The sequence below is a fragment of the Hemicordylus capensis genome, chromosome 1, assembly GCF_027244095.1.
Source record: "Hemicordylus capensis ecotype Gifberg chromosome 1, rHemCap1.1.pri, whole genome shotgun sequence".
NCBI lineage: Eukaryota > Metazoa > Chordata > Lepidosauria > Squamata > Cordylidae > Hemicordylus > Hemicordylus capensis.
The window spans coordinates 132,464,363-132,481,246 of NC_069657.1; the positions used below are offsets into that span (position 1 = coordinate 132,464,363).

Here is a 16,884-nt window from a genome sequence, read left to right on the forward strand (position 1 = left end):
TAACACAGCGAATGTGCCATTGTGGGGAGTGATGCAGTTCCACTGTACCAGGGGTAGGCAACTATAGCTCTTCAGCTGCTGTTGAACTGTTGTTGTTGTGGCTGAGGATAATGAGAGTTGTAGTTCAACAATGGCTGGGGAGCTGAGGTTGCCTACTCTGATAGTACAACCTTTACTGCATAGGTCTATGTAGCATATCTCATTTATGTCTGCCGTGTTCTTAGGGCCATAAAAACGACATGTGAAATGCTCAAGACATTAGACCTATTCACACATTATGTTCAGCACGTGTATAATGAGTGTACAGTGTACACAGATGCAGATCTGTACACAAATCATTCTGTGTTCAGCATAACACATGTTATGCTGAACATAGGTACAGAAGTAAACTTCCTATCTGTACCATAGGAAGAGCTTATGCAGAGCCTATATATTCAGGTTTACATTTAAAATGAACTCAGTCGTCCACATAAACTGCATGATGTCTGAATTGGACTATTGAAAGAGTTCTGATGGTACATCTATTTTCTCTCCAAGTTGTCACATAGTTCAAATGTCATCTGAAATTCTGTGCTAGCCTGCATAAGTAAGTGCAGAAAGTTTGTCACAACTTGCAAAGGCACTGACTGGGTATCAGCCAGTGATGGCACGCAACCCAGGAAGTGTATTACCTACACCATTTCCTATACCACAAGCAATTTCTCTAATGCCAGTGTACTTTGACCATTGTAATCCATGCTTTGGAATAGTGGTGTGCACGAACCGGTCCGGAGGCCATGTTAGAGGCCTCTGAACCGGTTCGGAACCTGGGTGGTCCGGCGGTCTGGCACGGGGGGGTGTCTAGCTTTAAGGGCGGGGGGTAGTACTTATCTCTCCCGCCGCTCTTCCCCCTCTGGCGCCGCAGTTAAAAGTGAAGTTTTGGGTGCGGCAGCGTTCCTCCCTGCCGCCCCTGCCCCCATCGTTGCCTGGAAGTAGAGTAAAGTACCAGCACGCATGTGCCCGTCACAGCGCGTGCACGGTGGCAACGGGTGCGCATGTGCTGGGATTTTTGTCAAGCAACGCCGGGGAAGGGGTGGCAGGGAGGTGTCCTGCCGCCCCAATTACTCATAGGATTACCGTGCCACAGCGGGGAAAGCGGCAGGAGGGGTACATAATACCTGTCAAATACTTAACTTAAAGCTTTGATCTAAGAAAGAGATGCTTCATAATTTTAAAATACTACCTACTAAAGATGTATACTAGCCACACTTCTGAATTTGATCAAAGCTGCATGCTATATAGTTAAGGGGGAAGGACTGCGTGCTAAGGACTGCTGGGATTTTTGTCAAGCAACATCGGGGAAGGGGCGGCAGGGAGGTGTCCTGCCACCCCAATTACTCTTAGGATTCTGGCGCCACAGTGGGAAAGCGGCGGGAAGGGTAAGTAAACCCTCCCGCCGCTCTTAAAGGTACCCCCCCCCCAAACCGAACCGCCCAGGTCCGGGCCGGTCCGGAGGCCTTTTCAATGGCCTCCGGACCGGTTCGGGCCCATCCCTAGTGTGTACAGAATTGCAGCCTTAATTAAAAAGCTGTGCAATATTTCTGTTTTATTGCTGCTGTTAATATGTCATGGAAAATGGTCAAAGCACAAGAGATCTTCCCCAAATATTGTTGATAGATATCCAGAGCAAATACAAGTCAACTGGAAAGTGCAACTGCTAATCCGCATATGCAAAATTATTTTCAAGTCAGTTTACATAATATGCAAATCAGGCACCCAGATTTGGAAAACCAGAATATGGCAACCCTACAGAGTGGGGAGGGAGGAAAGAAATATGTGGGATGGGAATATGTTAAATTGTGTGTTGAAGTGTTTGTGCTAATACATATTTGCATAAATCTACCTGTTTTATATTCTTACATTCTTATGAGTTCAGTTGCTGATTGTGCCCTCAAGAACCCATGTGTTAAAAATACTGCGTATGTCATGGTGGCTGCGTGTGTCATGGTGTGTGTGCACGCATGTGTAGGGGGATTGTCCTTAACTTGCAGAGGAGAGTGGGGGTTGGCCTCCAAAGGCCTTTAGGTCCAGGCTTCTCTAGGTGCACCTCTGATCCCACCTCATCATTATTCAGCAATAAATGACACAAGAATAAGCAGGTAATTTGTGTTCGCTTTTAATCTACATCATTCCCCGGCTTAACACAGACACACACACAGAGACACACACACCATTAAAAATAACAAATGCTTACAACAATTGTGTCCAAAACTAAAGATTGTCTTCCCAGAAATTTCCCATAAACCTCACAGTTCTACTTGACTTAACTTCCTTCCTTTTTTTTTTTTTAAACACAAAAAATGTAATTTTAAATGTGGCCTTAGCCTGGTCTTTTAACTTGTTTGACTTTATTAATATTTTATTTTACATAGTATCTATTTTACTAATGTTGTGAGCTGCCCCGAGCAATAGTGTACTGGAGGTATGGGGTATAAATAGTATAAACAAACACTGAGGGGAAGCAACTTTAATACTGCCTAATTTTCCTGAAATTGTATTGGCATCCATCCATACACTGTGTTTCATTGTTTCATAATATTAATTCACATTTTTTAAAAATGCAAACATTTTCACAAAAAAATATAGTAGCAGAAAAAATTTCTGCCCTACATCACAGCGTGTGCTTGCCTGCATAATGCCGAGCATCATGCAAATGAAATGAAGCCCAACATTGCAAGTGAATCCCCTGTAGGTAGATTCCAATGCAGCTAGGTAAAAATACTATTAAACTACAGACTGGTCCATGACAGACATACAATAGAAAGGATATTTATGTTTATAAAGATGGGGCAGTCCTGAGAATGGGCTTTTACAGAAACTAAAACGAAATCCTTCTCATTAGGTTGGGAAGTCAACCCCAGACACATTTATTTATTTATTAGCCCAACCTTCCAAAATGGCTCAGGGCGGTTCACAGTATGATAAAAACAATTAAAACAAATTAACAATTAAAACCAAACTATTAAAACACAATAAAACCAATAAAACAGCTAAAAGCCCTGAAAATCAGGGCAACAATTTAAAACAATTTAAAATAGTTAATCATTTAAAACCCTGGAAGGTCAGGCCAAATAGGTAGGTTTTAAGGGCTCTCCTGAAGGACAGCAATGATCTCAAATTACAAATTTCTGCCAGGAGTGCATTCCACAGCCCAGGAGCAGCGACAGAGAAGGCCCGCTTCTGCGTCACCACCAGACGATCCGGTGGTAACTGGAGACGGGCCTCCTCAGATGATCTTAAGGTGCAGTGAGGATCATGTAAAAGAAGGCGCTCTCTTAGATATCTTAGACATTTAAACAATTAAAACAAATTAAAAGCCCTGAAAGGCCAGGCCAAACAGATGGGTTTTATGGGCTCTCTTGAAGGTCAGTAAGGAATTAAGATTACAAATTTCTGCTGGGAGTGCATTCCACAGCCCGGAAGCAGCTACAGAGAAGGCCCACCTCTGAGTCGCCACCAAACGAATCGGTGGTAACTGGAGACGGACCTCCTCAGATGACCTTAACGTGCGGTGGGGATCATGTAAAAGAAGGCGCTTTCTAAGATATCTCGGGCCCAAGCCGTTCAGGGCTTTAAAGGTAATAACCAGCACTTTGTATTTTGCCCGGAAACATATCGGCAGCCAGTGTAACTGTTTCAAAACAGGCATAATATGGTCTCTCCGAGTTGTCCCAGAGACCAACCTGGCTGCCGCATTCTGAACTAACTGAAGTTTCCGGACTACGTACAAAGGCAGCCCCACGTAGAGCGCATTGCAGTAGTCGAGCCGGGTGGTCACCAGCTGATGCATCACTATTTTGAGGTCATCCTCTCCAAGGAATGGGCGCAACTATCGAATCAGCCAAAGCTGATAGAAAGCACTCCTGGCCATGGCCTCCACCTGAGATACCAGGGTAAGGCCTGGGTCCAGGAATACTCCCAAGCTGCGCACCTGCTCCTTTTGGGGGGAGTGTAACCCCATCCAGCACATGACATGTATATGTGATGCATGGATAAAAGATAAAGCGAACAACAAAAATGTAAGCTTACATCTGTTTGTATGATGCTCCATGCATTAGTTAGGCCAATATTTCCATCAGTTCCATACAAATGAAGCCCTTTCTTCAGGTCCCGCTGAGCATACTTATCAATCTGGGGAAAAAGCACATACAATTGCATGTAAGTATGCTAGACTTTGAAATCTCTAGAATGACACGTTTCAGCCGTTTCCCCTGGGAAGCCATAGTGATTTATTTACATACATCTATATCCCACTCTTCCTCCAAGGAACCCGAGGCAGTGTACATGGTTATGTTTATCCTTAATTGCGTCTGCACAAATCCACTCCTCACAGTCATATATCCCAATTCTTCCTCCCCTGAGTAAGACTAAGGTGTATCATTTTGCATCTGGCTTTTTAAATGATTTGTTTCAAGGGAGGCTTTGAAAGGACACTGCCTGCCTTTTCCATTTGTACAAGGTAAGAATTTGTTTGCTATATGAAAGTATTTTATTGATGATGAACAACAAACATTATTAACCGCTGACTTGTTTTCCTTTGTGTAGTAAACTGAAACAACTCCTTCCTTTCTATTTTGATTCTACTCCATCTAGCTTAGAGAGGGAAGGCTTCACTTAACGGGTGTGTGGAACATCTCCGTATTGTGGGTAGATTATCAGTATTACAGTTTGGAAGATATTTATGGAAAACTATGAAAAGAATTGCAGAACTACATATGACATGTGTAAGTTCTTTCCTTACACTCTGTGTTATCCTTCACTTCACTAAAACCTCTGTGGTATACAGGGGGGGAAACACTAGAATGCCTGGCTAAACAGTGCAGGGAGATGGGCATTTGTATCTTTTAGGACCGGAGTTTGTAACAAATATACCATGGAAGTAGAAATAAAAGAAGGGAGGTGCTAAACAGAAAGGGCAGCCAAGAAATGGGCAGCAACTGACAAGTAAACCAAGATGTGCTAGCATGGAAATGAAGTCAGCTCGAAAGGAATTCTTGGTGTTTGAGAAAGCTTCTTAATAGGAGGCTACTACAGCAGCATACATTTTATCTGCTGATTAATTGCACAGAAATGTCCAGTCTGAAATTCAGAAAAATACCTACTCAGCAAACTTAAGGAAATGTAAAGTGCCAAAGAAAGTTGCTTTTCTTCCATCAATTCTCTAAGCCATTTGGCACAGTCACACGGCATGATAATCCCTCTGACTAGGATTCAGATGCTGCCCTACTTAATGTAATCTTCATGCCCTGTTTCAGATCAATAGTTTTTAATAACGCAAAGTCAACATTTATAAAATGTCTGAAGGAACCAGAGGAATATTTTGTTAGCTCAGGTGTGCCTTAACACATTTTCTCATGTTATCATAATAGATTGTTTAACCATGCATCTCTGCTTGACACTGTAGCAAGTAAGAGAATCACTAATGTGCATACATAAGAGTCAGAAGCAGAAGGTGAGAATGTCTGGGCGGGCTTCACCTTTTCCCAGGTAGGGATGTGTCGAACCACAGTTTGAAGTGTGGTTCGAGCACTTTTGGAGAAATTAGAAAATGAACTTTAAGAAAAAGGGGATCAGGTGCTTACCATCTCTCTACCTTCCAGCTTCCTGATGAGGTAGCTTGCATCCCCAAAAGTTCAACATGCACATGGTGTCCACACATGTGCGGGTGCCATTTGCATGGTCAACAACACCATCTTGACCACGTAAATGACATGTGCACACCTGCTCTCCTTTTTCTTTAAGTCCCCTTTCTAATTTCCATAAAAGTGCTCAAACCATGCTTCCCTGTTTCCAGGCCACAAGCGCCAAGAGCTGAAAACACAGTGGAGATATCTGGATTTCCTTCATAGAACCATGAAATCAAAGATGGGATGTTTCTGAAAGTCATCCTATTTGAGGCAAAATCCTCCCTATGCAAAACTTCAGACAAATGTTAACCATATCACACTCACCGTTCTTTCTTGACACGCTCAGATTGCAAAAGTACCTCCACTCTTAAGTTGAGGCATGCTTTTATTTTAAAAAATCCTGAAGAGTTGGTGACAATTTAGTCAGTAATAAGAAAAAATGAACCACGTCTGCCAGCTAGTGTTCTATGTATCTAGTTGGGACAAATGCAAATTCTGGAAGATGCATTTGCACCCAGACAATTACCAGCTCCACCATGGAGCTGGTTGGGGTGGCAGGGTTTGTGGGCCTCCTGGCCCAAGGAAGTCCCAGAATGCCCCACACAAGTGCGCAGGGCATTCTGGGGAGCCTCCCAACACCAGGAGGCTTGTAGCCTTCCCATCGGGGGACTACTCAGGAGTCACTGCAGCGCGGAGCCATGCTGAGGTGACACACAATCAACTAACGCACTTTTCGGGCGCTCTTGTGCCCAAAATCTGGATTGAGCAGTAGGCTACCCAAGAGGGTTTACCACCGCGCCACTGCTGGGAGCCACGCGGCTTCCAGTGGTTCTCCCTTAGCCTGGTTTCCACTGTGTGTGAGAATAACTTCTATGTTTGGAAATAGGTTAGCTCGCTACTAAAGGTCCCTAAATGAAGGTACATCACAAGCTTCTAAGATACAAGCTAACCACTGTGTGTACCCCATATTCCAGAATGCTCACTTATAACAGTTCCAATACTTGCACTGGAGGTACATTCATGCTCTGGTTTCATCTCTATGCTAAAAATTCCTGAAAGTCCAATATATGAATGTGAGTTGCAGCATGTAATTTATAACACCAACCTTGCCTGAAGCTCCCACAGAACTTTCTCCCTCCATTCAATTCCACATCTCTAAATGCCAGTCTGTTATTCCAGTTTGGTTGCTAAATCATCAACTGAAGCTCACTGTGACCAAGATCACACTGCTCATCTTCCCTCCCAAGCCCTCCTCTCCTTATCCACTGACAATGTCATCATCCAACCTTTTCAGTAGGCACAAAGCCTTGCCTTTATCTTTTACTCTTCTCCTCTTTTAGTCTCCATATTCAGGTCTATCGCCAATGATGTTGCTTACATCTTTACAAAACTGCAAGAATATGGTCCTTCCTTTCTGCCCTTACAGCAAAAACTGGTTCATACCTGGTCATCTCTCACCTTGACCACCACAACATTCTTCTCTTCGAGCTTTCATTGGCTCTTGTTGGTCCCCTCACCTCCATTCAGCACTCTGCTCCCAAAATTATTCACTTCTCTCATTGCACCAGCCACATCTCCCCATTCCTTGCACCTCTCACTGCATTTCAGCTCTCATAACTTGAGATTTCCCCCTCTGTGATCTTCACCAGTCCACCACCCTCAACCACCTGAATGTCGCTGCTCCCTCAAACATTTCTCCATTGCCACCCCTTAGGCCTGAACTGCCTCCTTGATCTCCTATGTGATGTCTCCTCTTTCACTTTCTTAAAATCCCTCCTCAAAACCCATCTTTTTCTTTGGCACAACCATCTAATCCCAGTTCCTGACTGTGATACTGCTTATGTATAACCAAAACAATGTATTCTTCCTCTGCTTACCCTGTCTCTATTCCCTTCCTATATTTCTGATGTTTCCTTTCTGTCAATATCTAGATTGTAAATCCCTTGGGGGCAGGGACCTTGGGGCAGGGACCTCTCATTCTTTGTAAAGTGATATGTACGTGGGTGGCAATATATGATGCTTACCATATGGAACATTCAAGACAGTGACCATTACCACTACCTTAAATGCCACCATTCTCAATTTGAATTCACAGACCATCACTGCCTTCTCCTTCTCCTCCTATGGAAATGTTTGCCATTCCCAGCCTTGGCAAGAGCAAGGCATTCTATTTCTGGATGTGCTTCAGGTTTCTATATGTAAAATTGAGTTAAAAGTCTCTTTCATAGCTCAGGGAATTTCATGAGGCTGAATATACTGCAGATTATAAAATCCTTAAGAGACTATAGTAATGGAGCTCATATAAGTAATGCCAGATCATACTAGCCTTAGGGTGCAAGTTCACTTTGACTACTGTGAAAAATGCCAGGCAAAGTATAAAAAGTACCCCAATGCCTACTGCCTTATTTTCCAACTGACCATATTCATATGCTTCATTTTAAAATTTCTGTTTTTGGAAATAAAAGGGATTGCCCTCACTGGCCCTTCTTTCTCTCCCCACCCCCTTCTCAGCCCTCCTTCCTGTGTGTATGCTGCAATTTGTCTGACTGTTGTGGCTCAAAAAGGGGAGGGGGACCACAAAAATACAAGTTAAGAGCTGCAGGGTGTAAAGTTTGTAGGCATGCCAGCTCCACACAGACTTCCCTTCCCCTTCTTCCCCCTGAGCCTCACTCCAACTCCAAGACCAAATGTTTGCCTTCATGAAAGAAACACTCCTGTACTTTCTCAAGCACTGCTTAACATAAACCAACTTTCCCCAAAGGCATTTATGTTTAAACAAATATTATTTCACTGGGGCCAGGGTTTTTGTATTTTAGTGTCACAGGGTGGTGGTCCTACACACATTAGCAAACTGAGTACCCAGAAAAGCCAGTAGGAGCCAGCATGGGTTTGTTTAGAACAATTCATGCCAGACACATCTCATCTTTGCTCATGGAATTCCTACTTTAGTAGATCACAGGAATGCTGTACACACAGTGTATCGTGAATTGAAAAAAAGCATTTGACAAAGTATCCCATGATATCCTTGATGGCAAGATGGTTAAATATGGGCAAGAAGATTATACTTCTGTCTGGTGGATTCACAGCTGGTTGAACTACTGTACCAGGGGTGTAAGGACCGTAGAGCAAGGGGGGACAATTGTCCCTCAGCCACCAGGGTCGGGCAGGCTGCCAAGGCACCTCCTCACTCTCAGCCAGGGTGTCCCCTTACCCCCTCCTGCACCCAGCCAGGGAACAAGGACTTGCTGGCTGGGAGTGTGAGGCATGCCCATCTCCTCCTCATTCAGTGTTTTGAGAAGGCAGGGAAAGGAGGTCCCAGTCAGTCCTTCTCACACCTTACAAGACAGAATCACAATTCAAACCAATTTGGAGAGACTTGAATATTGGACCCAAACCAGCAAAATGAAGTAGAAACAAATGTAAAATCCCATATTTGGGTAAGAAAAAGCATATGATGGGGGAGACCTGGCTCAGCAGCAGTACATACGTATGAAAGGGACCTGGGTGTTTTACAGGACAACAGATTGAACATAAGCTAGCAGTATGATGCAGCTGCTAAAAAGAGTATTTAGGAGAGCACCTTCTGCTTCAGGACCCCCACCACTTATTCAGATCCTTAGGAGAGGTACACCTGTGGCTGCCCCCAGCACATCTGATGGTGACAGTCTCAGCATTGGGCCTTTTCTATAGCTGCCCCAAGACTCTGGAACAAACTCACTGTTTTAAATTTTTTAAACTGTTGTAATGTTTGGTTTTAATTCTGTTTTTATTTGTAAACCACCTTAAGACATTTGTAAGAGGTGGCATATAAATGTAATAAATAAATAAAATTATTTAAAAAGTGAACACCTGGCTATAATAACAGTGGCATAGTGCCCAGGTCATAGGAAGTAATCATTCCACGCTATTCTGCACTGCTTAGACCTGACTTGGAATACTGTGTCTAGTTCTGGGTCCCACATTTTAAGAAGGATGTTGATAAACTGGAATGGGTTCAGAAGAGGACAACAAAGATGGCAAGGGATCTGGAAACCAAATCCTATGGGGAAGGGCTGAAGGAGTTGGGTTTGTTTAGCCTAAGGGGGATATGATAGCAGCCTTCAAATATCTGAAGGGCTGTCACATAGGATGAGGAGTGGACTTGTTCTCTGTTGTTCCTAAGGGCAGGACTAGAACCAATGTGTTGAAATTACAAGGACTAGACATTAGGAAGAATGTCCTAACTACAAGGGCTGTTTCTTGTCTTATAATGGAACTGTCTGCCTTGCACAGTGGTGGGCTCTTCTTCACTAGAGGTTTTCAGGGGCTGGATGGCCATCTGTCAGGGATGCTGTCACAGTCTCCTGCACTGATCAGGGGGTTGGAATAGAAACCTCCAAGATCCCTTCCAACTCCAAAATCCCATTATTCTAGAAGCAATTAAATGGTCCAGTATTTCCTTTGTGCTATTAGTACTACCGTCCAGCCCAGGGCTAAAGTGTCTGGATGTTTTTCAATAGAGTGCTTTTTTGCTGAAGTCACCAGCAGCATTCCCTTTGGATTTTCACCTGTGGACAGCAATTCTCATTTCAGGCCCCACTGCTCTGCACAGTGTCACGTTCCCCTCACCCATCCCCCAATTACTGAGATCCAAAGCAGCAATTATTTCATACTGAAGAAAGCCACCTAGACAGTGTTTCAATAAAGGTAAGTAAATATTTCTGACCTTTCTGATGATTGCTTCCCTCCTCCCACTAACAAGGGAGAAGAAGCTGTAAAGAAATGACAAAATATCCAATTGTTTCCCACTGGGTGAAACTTCTAATTTCATGCCTTGATAATCATTCTCTACAGATAGCGAGGAGCTGGAAATTGAATGTAAATAGAGAGTACCTAATCTATAAGGTCATTCACAGAGCCCTGTTTCCTTCTGGGGAAAGAAGATGTAATTGATTGCAGTGCTAGATGAGGACAGCTTAATATTAGCTGGGACATGATCCAGTACATACATGTAAATGCCATGAAGGTGAAAGATGCAGACCCACTTTTTAGGATGGTGGGCTACAGCATGTCATAGCATTTCATAACTATTACCAAAGACTCAATCGTGAAATTAACCTGCTTGGTTGAATGACATGCATAATGACCAGGCAAGGAGTCTTTGTTGCCTCAGACACTAATTTCTGACTTCTTTCCTTAATGGATGAAAAGTTAAGGGGAAAGATCAAAATGAGGTGGCAAGTATGTGTGCCAAAGGTATGAATTGCTAAAAGATCAGATATTGCAGGACTATGCAAAAGCTTCCTAAACAGAAATGGAGAGCTGGGGAGGAGTTGATGCAAACGTGGGAGAATGTGTATACAATCACAGTTCAGTTTACTTCCTTGCCGAAGTGGAAGCTGCTGAAAAGACAAGTGATTAATCCATTTAACAAGTGGCTTGAAGACACTGAAGTGGTGGACAGCTTCTGCCTTTTAGGACCGACCATCAACAGTAAAGGTTCCAGTAGTCAAGAAATACGCCACAGACTAGCACTTGGTAGGGATGCAAGGCAGGCCTTGGAAAGGATATTTAGATGCCATGATGTGTCTACACCTACAAAGATTAGAATCATTCAGACAATGGTTTTTCCTGTGACACTCTATGGATGCGATAGTTGGACTTTGAAGAAGCAAGACAGAAGAAGTATTGAGGCCTCCAGTTCTCTCCCCTGGCATCTCTAAGATAGGGCTGAGAGAGATTCCTGCCTGCCACCTTGGAGAAGCTGCTGCCAGTCTGTGTAGATAATACTAAGCTAGATGGACCAATGGTCTGACTCATTATAAGGCAGCATCCTATGTTCCTATTGACACTTTTGAACTTTGGTGCTGGAGAAGATTTTTGAGAATACCATAGACAGCCAGAAAAATAAATAAATGGATCAAAGAACAAACCAATGCAGAATTTTCATTTGAGGCACAAATGACCAGGCTCAAAATATCATACTTGGGACGCATTATGCAAAAACCCAGCTTCCTTGCGAAGTCCATAATGCTGGGGAAAGTTGAAGGAAAGAGAAGAAGAGCAGCTAGGTGGATGGATTTGATTACGACAGTAATGAATACACCACTGAGAGACCTTAAAGGCTAAGCTGAAGACAGATCATCCTGGAGACAATCTATCTATGTGGTCGGTAAGAGTTGACACTGACTTGATGGCAGTTAATCCATCAATCAAACAAACGGAGCCTCTGGAATGGAATAGCAAAAACTCCACAGTTTTAAATAGGGGTTTGCAAGCCGGCCCAGTTTGAGCCTCAGTCCGAGTCCAAAATGGGCCCAGTTCTAACCAAGTCAGTTCGGAACTCTACTGGTAAAGGGGGCTGTCCTAAGGGAGCCAGCATGGTGTAGTGGTTAGAGTGCTGGACTAGGACCAGGGAGACCTGAGTTAAAATCCCCATTCAGCCATAATACTTGCTGGGTGACTCTGGGCCAGTCACTTCTCTCTCAGCCTAAACCTACTTCACAGGGTTTTTGTGAGGAGAAACCTAAGTATGTAGTACACTGCTCTGGGCTCCTTGGATGAAGAGTGGGATATAAAATGTAAATAATAATAATAATAATGGCAGTGGGAGGGAGGGAAGTAAATAGGTACTTACAAATGCCGCCGCTGGCAACTGCAGCAGTAGGGGCTACCACCACCAGCCTCTCTCAGAGTAGGCAGGGCTGCCTCCGGATTAGTTTGGACATTCCTCAGTTTGGGCTTCTGTGCATGCATGGAGGCCATTTTAGTGACCTCCACGCATGCACAGAGACCATTTTGTGGTCATGCAAATGGCCTCTGTGCATGCCCAGAGGTCACTAAAATGTCCTCCACACATGTGCAGAGGCTTGAACCGGAGCATTGGTGGCCCTTCCTACTCTGGGAGAGGCTGGCAGGGGGGGGTGGTATCCACTCCCACCCCCCGTGGCTGGCACATGTACCTATTTACTTCCCTCCTGCCCCTGCTACCCTTAGGATAGGCCCCCTGCTCCTTTACTGGTAAAAGGGAATCCTCAGGATTCCCCTCTACCAGTAGAGCTCTGAGCCAGTCGAACTAGCTCAGACTGGGCTACATTAGCTCAAATCCAGTCTGGATTCAAGCCAAACCAGCAAAAACAGTTTTGTGCATACCCCTAGTTTTAAAAAAACCAAAATCATGCTATTAATTATAAGCATGTATCACCTTTGTGCAGTTAACATCACTATCATAGAAGTGACACAAGCTGAAGAGCACCTATTGTTAAATATCTTTCTGAAGGGCTACTGTGAGACTGTTCCTTTATATTCAGGGGCTTTTCTCTGATCAAAGCCATTTTCGCCTGAATTTCGCCTCCAAAAGACTAAGTATATTTCACACAGAAAAAAGGTGAATATGATGAAGTTAATGTGATCTACTCATCCATGACTCTGAGTAAGCAAAAACAATTTTTGTGTGTGCCCATGGTTCAGGCACAGCAGACCCTGCAAAACATTGAAGCCTGGCTGTTATACCACTTTGTGAGCCTAACTTCCATAACTTTTGGTGAATGCTCGGGTATTAACTTGCTATAGCAAAAGAAGAGCGCACCACACCTAGACACACAAAACCTGGTGAGGAACATGTAAATAGAGAATTCCAATCAGCTACCACAAAGGCTACCTGAAACAGAGGCAAATCAACTGAGAAAGTCATCATTCCCATTGTTAAAACTAATGACCACTATATGATTGTAAATTGAGCAGAACAGAGACAATGAGCAAGAATTGTCAGCCAGCAAAGAAAGAACTGTTGGTTCTTGCAGAGATGAAAGACTTGGCAATACGCCCACAATGCCATTTGATGGAGCTATCCCAAGAGAATAACTTTTGTATCAAATGTTTGTATTATTCAGGAAGCTAATTTAAAACCAAATGGGAAAGATGTATTAATAAAGAAAATATACAATTTGGCTGAAAACTGCACATGCTTTTAGCAATGTGATCAGAAGAAATTGTGAAATGTGCAGGTTTTCGTTCTCTTCCTGAATGCATATAGAGGTACTCAGCATATGTTCCACCTCTGCTCTGACTTTTAACTACTGCTGATCTTGTGTGGTGCTATCTCTACAACCCTGCTTGCTGCATACAGGATGGGAATTCTCTGAAGAGAGATATAATTTCTCTGTCATGTGCTAGGAGACAGATCTGGAACTCAAAAATGAGGGAATACATCCATCAGCTACTGCTTAAATTGAGAATGACTTTCAGATTCATTCCATTCAGTGAAATTAGAACTGTGCCATATTCTCCTCTTGAAGAGAGAAATCCTTGATTATAACAAGGGCCTGATGTCACAGGAACATTGGAAGCTGTCTTCAACCAAGTCAGACTATTGGTCTGTCTAGCTCAGTATTGTCTACATTGTCTGGCAACAGTTCTCTAGAGTTTCGGATGAATATTTCTCAGCCCTACCTAAAGATGTCAGGGATTGAACCAGGGAGCTTCTGCATGCAAAGCAGATGCTCCTGCACTCAGCTATGATCCTACCTCTGTGAAGTTCCTTGTGCTTGTAGCAACCGAGGTCCTTGCCCATATCACTTTTCTCATAAAGATATCATTATGAATAAGAAATGATGGCCAGCAAGTTACACAAAAGATCTCTGCTCCCAACTAGTCTCTTCCCTTTCTCCCTGTATTTCCCATAAAAGAGAATTGTGGCAGGGAAAGGTGTTTTAAAAGTGGAAGCAGCAGCAGGAAATCACGTGTGCCTGGGAAATGCTCTTCTAAAGAAGGGGAGAAGGGGGCAAATTCCTAAGGTCCACAAAAGGATAATTTTCAGTTTTGCAATTGTGGCAAAACTTAGAGAGAAGAGACATGAGGTGCACACACATCGAATGAAGCACCAAGGCAAATTTCACAGTGCCTTTATAGCTCTTCTTCCCTCACAGCAGACATCTTAACTAATTGCACATGTAGTGAAATAAACATGAGTGCATTCTTCATATACGATGGTATATACAGGTGAAACTCGGAAAATTAGAATATCGTGCAAAAGTCCATTAATTTCAGTAATGCAAATTAAAAGGTGAAACTGATATATGAGACAGACGCATTACATGCAAAGCGAGATAAGTCAAGCCTTAATTTGTTATAATTGTGATGATCATGGCGTACAGCTCATGAAAACCCCAAATCCACAATCCCAGAAAATTAGAATATTACATGGAACCAAGAAGACAAGGATTGTAGAATAGAACAATATCGGACCTCTGAAAAGTATACAGTGTACTGTGCTTGATTGGCCAGCAAACTAGGGATGTGCAAAAAATTTTGGGAACAGAACGATCTGTGCCCGAAACGAGCAATTTCGGGTGATTCGGGGCCAAACCGAATCACCCCCGATGTCCCCCGATATTTTTCGGGCCCGAGCCGAATCACCCGAATTTTGGGCATGAAAAATTTGGGTGATTCGGTTCATGGTTGATTTGGGGGGATTTTTTGAAGTTTTAGTGACTTTGGGGCATTTTGGGGGCATAGCATGGGATCTGGGCAAAAAGAGTGGGGTGGGGTGGTAGTGCCTAATGGGTGCAGGCTACCACCCCGATTTCAGGGGGATTGGGCAAAGGGCTGATTTTTGGTGAATTTCTGAAGTTTTCATGTCTTTGGGGCAGACTGGGGCAGATTGGGGCAGAAAGTGGGAACTGGGGCAGAATAGTGGGGTGGGGTGGTAGTGCCTAATGGGTGGAGGCTACCACCCGTCCCCAATTTCAGAGTGATTGGGCAGAGGGGTGAATTTTGGTGAATTCTGAGGTTTGTCTTCATAAGGTGAAGTGTGCTAAATTGATTACTTCCTCATATTCATAGTAATTGAGAGTGTGAAAAAGTGAAAGTGGGGTCATGAGAGTTGTCTAATTGATAAAAATCTCATTTGCTATGATAGAATGAGAATTCACACCTCAGAAAAAACTTCTGAGGTGTGAATTCTCATTCTATCATAGCAAATGAGATTTTTTTCAATTAGACAACTCTCATGACCCCACTTTCACTTTTTCACACTCTCAATTACTATGAATATGAGGAAGTAATCAATTTAGCACACTTCACCTTATGAAGACAAACCTCAGAATTCACCAAAATTCACCCCTCTGCCCAATCACTCTGAAATTGGGGACGGGTGGTAGCCTCCACCCATTAGGCACTATCTACCAGCCCACCCCACTCCTTTGGGGCAGATCCACTTTCTGCCCCCAATCTGCCCCAAAGACACCAAAACTTCAAATATTCCCAAAAAATCAGGCCTCTGCCCAATCCCCCTGAAATTGGGGTGGTAGCCTCCACCCATTAGGCACTACCACCCCACCCCACTATTCTGCCCCAGTCCCCACTTTCTGCCCCAATCTGCCCCAGTCTGCCCCAAAGACATGAAAACTTCAGAAATTCACCAAAAATCAGCCCTTTGCCCAATCACCCTGAAATTGGGGTGGTAGCCTGCACCCATTAGGCACTACCACCCCACCCCACTCTTTTTGCCCAGATCCCATGCTATGCCCCCAAACTGCCCCAAAGTCACTAAAACTTCAAAAAATCCCCCCAAATCAACCATGAACCGAATCACCCGAATTTTTCGTGCCCAAAATTTGGGTGATTCGGCTCAGGGTGATTCGGTTTGGCCCCGAATCACCCGAAATTGCTCGTTTCGGGCACAGATCGTTCTGTTCCCAAAATTTTTTGCACATCCCTAGTTTGCTGGCCAATCAAGCACAGTACACTGTATACTTTTCAGAGGTCCGATATTGTTCTATTCTACAATCCTTGTCTTCTTGGTTCCATGTAATATTCTAATTTTCTGGGATTGTGGATTTGGGGTTTTCATGAGCTGTACGCCATGATCATCACAATTATAACAAATTAAGGCTTGACTTATCTCGCTTTGCATGTAATGCGTCTGTCTCATATATCAGTTTCACCTTTTAATTTGCATTACTGAAATTAATGGACTTTTGCACGATATTCTAGTTTTCCGAGTTTCACCTGTACATACAAGCTTGTTCATATATCTTGTTTGTTTGTTTGTTTGTTTTCTATACTGCCCATCCAAAAATGGCTCAGGGTGGTTTACATAGAGAAATAATAAATAAATAAGATAAGATGGATCCCTGTCTCCAAAGGGCTCACAATCTAAAAAGAAACATGATAGACACCAGCAACAGTCACTGGAAGTACTGTGCTGGTGGTGGATAAGGCCAGTTACTCTCCCCCT

The 16,884-nt window shown here is 43.5% G+C and overlaps 1 protein-coding gene across 6 annotated transcripts in view; it reads right to left on the reverse strand.

Annotated features, from left to right (window-relative positions):
- The window catches only part of TSPAN4 (tetraspanin 4), a 923,335-nt gene that overhangs the window by 22,425 nt on the left and 884,026 nt on the right, over window positions 1-16,884 (reverse strand). For all 6 annotated transcript variants that reach the window (XM_053302002.1, XM_053302099.1, XM_053302289.1 and 3 more), the window contains one exon: window positions 4,069-4,170. In XM_053302002.1, the coding sequence (XP_053157977.1) occupies window positions 4,069-4,170 (102 nt within the window). The remainder of the gene's footprint in view (window positions 1-4,068; window positions 4,171-16,884) is intronic.